Source organism: Rhinoderma darwinii, chromosome 13, assembly GCF_050947455.1.
Source record: "Rhinoderma darwinii isolate aRhiDar2 chromosome 13, aRhiDar2.hap1, whole genome shotgun sequence".
Lineage (NCBI taxonomy): Eukaryota > Metazoa > Chordata > Amphibia > Anura > Rhinodermatidae > Rhinoderma > Rhinoderma darwinii.
This window is the reverse complement of record NC_134699.1, coordinates 59,237,817-59,244,697: the sequence shown is the minus strand read 5'-3', so window position 1 is coordinate 59,244,697 and position 6,881 is coordinate 59,237,817. Positions and strand designations below refer to the sequence as shown.

Sequence of the window (6,881 nt, the reverse complement as noted above, 5' to 3'; positions counted from 1 at the left end):
CCTTAAAACATGGAACATGTTTTCCACTCCCGGGGAACTACTACTCCCATTCCTATGTATCTCATAGAAGTTTGGTATAAAGGAGGTAAAGCGTTCTATAATTGTATATTCTGGATGAGAAATGTTTCACCAATAACTTGAGCAAATAGAACTCTGTTTTCTATTTCTACTGTAGGAGTGACATGTATTGCTACTGTGTTCTGTGGAACCCTGACCTGGAATCTCAGGAACCATGGTTGGAAAACATTATGCTGGACACGAGTCTGGCACTCATGATGCCCACATCAGACATGGCAGAGCAGGTTACTGCCAGGCAGGTACCAACTGAGGATTCCATGACCTCTGACATCATGTGACCTGCACACGACCAACTGCCGTTTACTTTCAACTGTCGACGGCAGCGATCGGACTGGAGTCTACAGGTAGGAAGATATTGGAGAAAATGGCGTCCAATGGACATGGAGAAGACAGTGAGAAGAGAGAAGAAGAGAAGAGGAAGAGGGAGGAGGACAGCGTCACCGGATTCAAGAAGATCATGAAGAAGAGGAGAGGAGCCAAGGACAGAGGATTGGAGGATGAGGAGCCAAGACCTGGGAGCAGCGGAGACCCTGGAACATCCAGCCCCTATGCCAGGCTTACCATCAGCCGCTTCACCATCCACCAGGTCCTGGGTAGGGGCAGTTTTGGCAAAGTGAGTATAATATCTAAATATTACATTTGAAAGGGGCAGTAAACCTAAAGTTTCCATTTTATCTCCATCATTTGTTCTCTGTTATCAGCCATGTCACGCTGGACGGATGATGATTGTAGTGTTAGTCTATGGGATGCTACTTCCGTTTTTTATTTTCGTTTTTTCCTCCCCACCTTCTAAAAGTCATAACTTTTTTATTTTTCTGCTGACACAGCCGTATCAGATTATTATTATTTTTATTGCGGGATGAGTTGTAGTTTTTCATGCTGCCATTAATGTTTCATATAATGTACTGGGAAACAATTAAAACTTATTTCGATGGATGGAGTGGAAAACAAAACAGCAATTCGTCCATTATTTTTAGGATTTCACTTTTTTAGAGTCAACTGAACAGTAAAAATAATGTGTTGCCTTTATTCTGCGGTCAGCACAACTACGGTGACAGCAAAATGCAAACTTTTTTTTTTTTTTACACTTTTTATCCAATAAAAACCATTTGTAAAAAATATTCTGAAACCCAGAAGTTTTTTTATTTTTCGGTCGGTGGAGCGGTGTGAGGACTTGTTTTTTGCAGGGCGAGCTGTAGTTTTAATTGGTACCATTTTGGGTTACATATAACATTTCATCACTGTGTATTTCATTTTTTAGTGAGCAAAACAAAATGTAAAAAGTTTTTTTAATTTCGTTTTTTTAAATTTATTTTTTACGGCGTTCACCTTACGGTTAAATAACGTTCGATTTTAAACGTTTATCTTTTTTACGGATAACAATTCATCTTATTTTTTTTTATTTTATAAATTAGGGGTAAAGTGACTTTTTAGATATTTTTTGTATGTTCCGTACACATTTGTTTGACCATTTTTTAAATGAGTTTCTATAAATTCCACTAGAGGACTTGATGGTAAGATTGCTGGTACAATACACTGTAATATTTATGTATTGTGCTTTTAGCATCCTCCTATTAAGCCCTTCCTCTGGCATGGCTTAATAGGAGTACCAAGATGGCAGCCGTCATTAGGACCTCTAGCTGCCATGACAACTATCTATACACCGCGATCGTGTCACGTAATAGAGGTGATGGGGTGACAAAGGGAGCTTTCCCCTGAGTAACGGTTTAGATGGCACGGTCGCTATTAGTTTATACTTACATAACCATGGTGACACACCCAGTGGCGGATTAAGTAGACCATGGGCCCTGGGCTGTTACCAAACTTGGGCCCCCCTTCCGCACCGCCGCCCTGCCGCGCCGTAACAATTTTTAACACTAGCTTTTTGGGCAAGCATTAACAAATGGGTGTTACGATTCCCCTTGTCACAGGGCTGTGTCCCTACATATTGACAGTATCACACTGTGCAGGGACACGTCCTCCTGACAAGGGGAATTGTCTATCAGTCCTGGACTGCAGAAAGACTTTTTGTGAAATACAAGAATTTCCTATAATAAACATGTCAGGAGAGGTGACAGATTTTTTATAAATCTAGTGACTCACAGGTGACAACGTCTCAGATTTTAGTATTTTTTTCCCTCTTTTCTACTCCATCCGGTCCAGAGCTCATGACGACTTTTCCCGGCCATGACTCATTTCTGCAGAATTTGCCACTCAGATGTCTTCGGCTCCTCACTTTTCCACCATTTCCACACCTATAAATGAAAATAAAGTTATCATGGTGCCACAAACTGTACCCCTAAATATAATAGCACCAAACACTGCGCGCCTGAATATAATAATACCACACACTGTAAAACACCACATACACACCGCCCCCTGTACATAGTGCCACACACAGCCCCCTGGACATAGTGCCACACATAGCCCCCTGTACATAGTGCCACACACAGCCCCCCATACATAGTGCCACACACACAGCCCCTGTAGATATTACACACCCCCATAGATAGCGCCCCACACAGCCCCCTGTAGATATCACACATCCCCCGTAGAGAGCGTTACACACAGCCCCCTAAAGATAGTGCCATACAGCCCCACTGTAGAAAGCGCCACACAGCCCTCCCCTCTTGTAAATAGCGCCAAAAAAAAAACCTATAAAGAGCGCCACACACATACCGCTGTGGATAGCGCTACACAGCCCCCCCTTGTATATAGTGCTACTCAGCCCTCCCCCTTTGTGCATAGTGTCACACAGCACTCCCCCTTGCATAAAGGCCACATAGCACCCCCCCTTGTATATTGTGACACAGAGCCCTTTCCCCTTTGTATACAGGCCCACACAGCGCTACCCTCCCCCTTGTATATAGGGCCACCCAGCACTCCCCCTTGTATATAGTGTAACGGAGCAATCCCCCCCTCCTTGAATATATACACAGCGATAGTCCCCCACCTAAAAAAATGTATACAGTTTACTTACCTTACCCCGTGTCGGCCGCTCCAGCTGGACGCATGTGAATCCTCCGGACTAGACGCATGCGCAGACCGGCGTGATGCAGTACTGGGAGTCTTCCCAGTGCCTTATAGGCTGCAAGCCAAACGTGACCGGCTGCAGCCTATAGTATTAATTTGTATCTAAGTCCTGAGGACTCAGATACAAATGAATGTGGCTGCCGCTAGCACCGGGGCCCCCTCCGATGCTAGCGATGGCATCAGGCATGAGGGGGCCCGTGCGATCATGTGCAGTTCTGCCGGCCATGGGCCCCCCAGGAGCCTTGGGCGGCTGCCCGAACAGCCCTAATGATAATCCGCCACTGCACCCACCTGCCGTCCTGCAGCCCGGCCTCCTGGGATGATGTTTTATCCCATGTGACCGCTGCAGCCTCTGATTGGCTGAAGCGGTCACATGGGAATAAACTTTATCCCAAGGGGCCGATCTGGATGAAGAAGCACAGAATTCTGTGTAAGTATAAGATTTCCCCCCCCCCTGATTATTGCAAATGAATTGCAGCTTTTCCGCCACAAAAATGGAACATCTGCAATTTATTGCTGGTTTTATCTCCCGACTGAATTTGATGGGGAAAACCCGCAACAAAAAAACAGCGATTATGGAAATACAATTGACATGCTGCGAATTAAAAAGCCGCCCTGCAGTGCAATTTCTGAGCGTTTTTTTTTGCTTATCATTTACGCAGCGTGTGGATAAGATTTGTTCAAATGTCATCCACTCTGCTGCTACTGTCTTATGCTGCGGATTTCTCGCAACAAAATCCGTTGCGGAAAATCTGCTGAATTTACGCTACGTGTGAACTTATCCTTAAAGCGCGTGATTCTGCTCCATTCTCCCTCCTACCAACTATGACTTACATTTACGTCAGATGTCAGTAAGGCGTGAAGACCTCTCCATACAGCACCCAACAGCAGACACTGTATTACTGCATTATGCCGGTAGCTCAGCTTTGTTCTGCTGTAGGGTTCTGGGCACTACCCGACTGACCCACCTCTCAGTCCATGCCTGATCCTTCTTCTTCTCATGGGCACTCTCCATTTGTTTTCCTCAGGTGGTCCTGGCATCAGTCCCCGGCCGAAACACCTACATGGCCGTAAAAATTATCACCAAACGGGACAATGCGGACGAAATTATGAGAGAGCGGCGGATACTCCTGGCGGCCAGACACTGCCCGTTCCTATGCCACCTCTATGCCGCACATCAGTCTGAGGAACGGGCATATTTTATCACGGAGTATCTGTCCGGTGGCAGCCTGGAGGCTTTGATCAGGATGTGCGGCTGCTTGAACATCGGCAACGTAAGGCGAGTAAATAATCAGGAGACTGAGGGGGGTGGACAGAAGAAAAGGTGAGGGAGAGGTCAGATGAAGGACAATGCAGAGAATGCAGAATACAGGCTGCCATAATCAGCGCCTCTTCTCTGATAGAGACCACACACACTCCATCATAACATGATATTAGGGAATTGATAGAGGAAGATTTCATGACATTGAGACTCCGCTCTGTTCTCCCCATCAGATTCTACACAGCAGAGATGATATGTGGCCTCCAGTTCCTCCATGGACACAACATCGTCCACCGGTAAGCAGAACTTCCCCATTTTCTCCGTCTCCATTACATGCTATAAATAATGCACCCAGCTTTCCTACACTCCTGAGTGGCTATTCTGCTTGTAGGTGCAGTGATTCATCCCCCGTCTCCTGGATCACTGGGCGGATTTGTCATTCTCTCGTCTTATTTCTTTGCAGAGATCTAAAGCCGGAGAATATAATGCTGGATGCAGATGGCCACGTCCGTATCATCGACCTGGGACTGGCCCAAGATGGCGTCACCGCCTCCAATAAGATCAGTGGAGTGACGGGAACGTTGGATTACATGGCCCCCGAGGTGCTTCTTGGAAAAAAATACGGCACGGCAGTTGACTGGTGGAGCCTGGGGATTGTGGTGTCCAGGATGGCAGCAGGACGCTCCCCCTTTTACAACGGCCCCGTCAGGCGAATGGCTTTCAAAGCCATCACCACCGCGAAGCCTAAATTTCCAACTTGGCTTAATCCTGACGTGAAACATCTAACCAAGAGACTGGTCCGTAAAAATTCTGAGAGGCGCCTCGGTGTGTGCGGGAACATCAGAGCGCATCCATTCTTCTCCACCATCGGCTGGGAGGAACTGCAGGAGAGGAGGGCACGGCCACCTTTTACACCATTTGTGCCCGTTCTGGAGAACCAACATCTGAAGTGGCCAGAGAATAACAAAGCCCTTCACCCCTTGTCCGGGTTCAGCTTCATGTCACCAAGCTGGACCCCTTAACATCTCAGGACAAGGGCCCAGAACTTCATGCCTCCTGACCCGTGCCTCATGTCTCTGCTGCTGTATGTCACCTCGGCTGCCCAGACCATCATCTCTCTCCGTAACATCTTCATGCCGCACCTCTGCCATCTTGCTGCTGCACCAGGGCCTTGACTTGCCATCCTCCAATCCCGGGCTGGCATCTGACATCACTCCAGCCTGAAGATCCTCTACACCCCCCAGGAGCGGCCTGTGCTTAGTTTCCATCTGGAGAGATCAGGAATAATAGCCGCATATTGTAGTCCTGGGGCCGGAGCGGCCATTATACCTGATCTCACCTCAGCACAGGCCAGGTAAGTAATGCACCCACATCACTAACATCACCCACATCACCACACTACATAATAAGTATAGACACCGCAGTACATAATAAGTATAGACACCACACTACATGATAAGTATAGACACCACACTACATGATAAGATTAGACACCGCACTACATAATATGTATAGACACCACACTACATGATAAGTATAGACACCCGCCTATAGACACATAGTACATTTAGATTAGACTTTAGCCTTTGATCCTGGGATTATTCTGATCGCCATATTTGGGGTCAGGAAGGAATTTTCCCCCCTTAATATGAGGACAATTGGCTCATTCCTCACAGGGGGTTTTCGCCTTCCTCTGGATCAACACGGCCTTAAATAGGTTTAGGATTATAGGAGTAATAAGTAGTAACACACATAAGTAACATAATATAAATATAGAAAAATAATTTTAAAAAATAATTCTTAATTTAATACAATTTATAGTTGACACATATACAAATACAGTAGTTAATTAAAAATAATAATAAAAAAAAATAAACTAATAACTTTTCCCTAGTCTTTCTCCATATTACACATCAGCCTTTCATCCTGGGATTTATGCCGACCGCCATATTTGGGGTCAGGAAGGAATTTTCCCCCCTAATATGAGGACAATTGGCTCATTCCTCACAGGGGGTTTTCGCCTTCCTCTGGATCAACACGGCCTTTAGATAGGTTTAGTATAATAGATAAATAGATGACACATACATATACACAGTATATAATAATAGTAGTCTTAATACTTATATAATAATTTCCTAATAATAAAATATAACCTTCCCTTATCTATAAATAAAATTCTCCTTTTACCCCCTACATCTTTGTGCTTGTTGTTATTCCCATTGGACGTCTATGTTGTAAATGTTGTATAGGTCTCAATGTCTTATTCTCCAGGTTTTACCCATTTAAAGTGTAGCTAAACGTTTGTCAAACTTCTGACATGTCCGAACAAACACAAAGCGGCGGAGCGATCACACAAGTGCTTCAGCTGCTTCATTCTAGCGATTGGTGGGGGTCTCAGTGCTCGGACCCCCACCAATCCAACCTTCTGACATGTCACTATGACATGTCAGAAGTTTGTCAAACGTTTAGCTACACTTTAAAGGTATATATCAGATTTAAAGCCCAAATG

The 6,881-nt window shown here is 45.4% G+C and overlaps 1 protein-coding gene across 2 annotated transcripts; it reads left to right on the top strand.

Moving 5' to 3' along the window:
- The first annotated feature begins 398 nt into the window (after positions 1-398).
- On the top strand, positions 399-6,556 carry LOC142665853 (protein kinase C delta type-like). Of its 2 annotated transcripts, none has more exons than XM_075845628.1 (3): positions 399-691; positions 4,140-4,668; positions 4,836-6,556. In XM_075845628.1, exons 2-3 carry the CDS (start codon positions 4,571-4,573, stop codon positions 5,392-5,394), a joined length of 657 nt encoding a protein of 218 aa, XP_075701743.1. In that variant the 5' UTR covers positions 399-691; positions 4,140-4,570; the 3' UTR covers positions 5,395-6,556. Both variants share the same exon structure in this region, with proteins under 2 accessions (XP_075701743.1, XP_075701744.1).
- Positions 6,557-6,881: the final 325 nt, after the last annotated feature.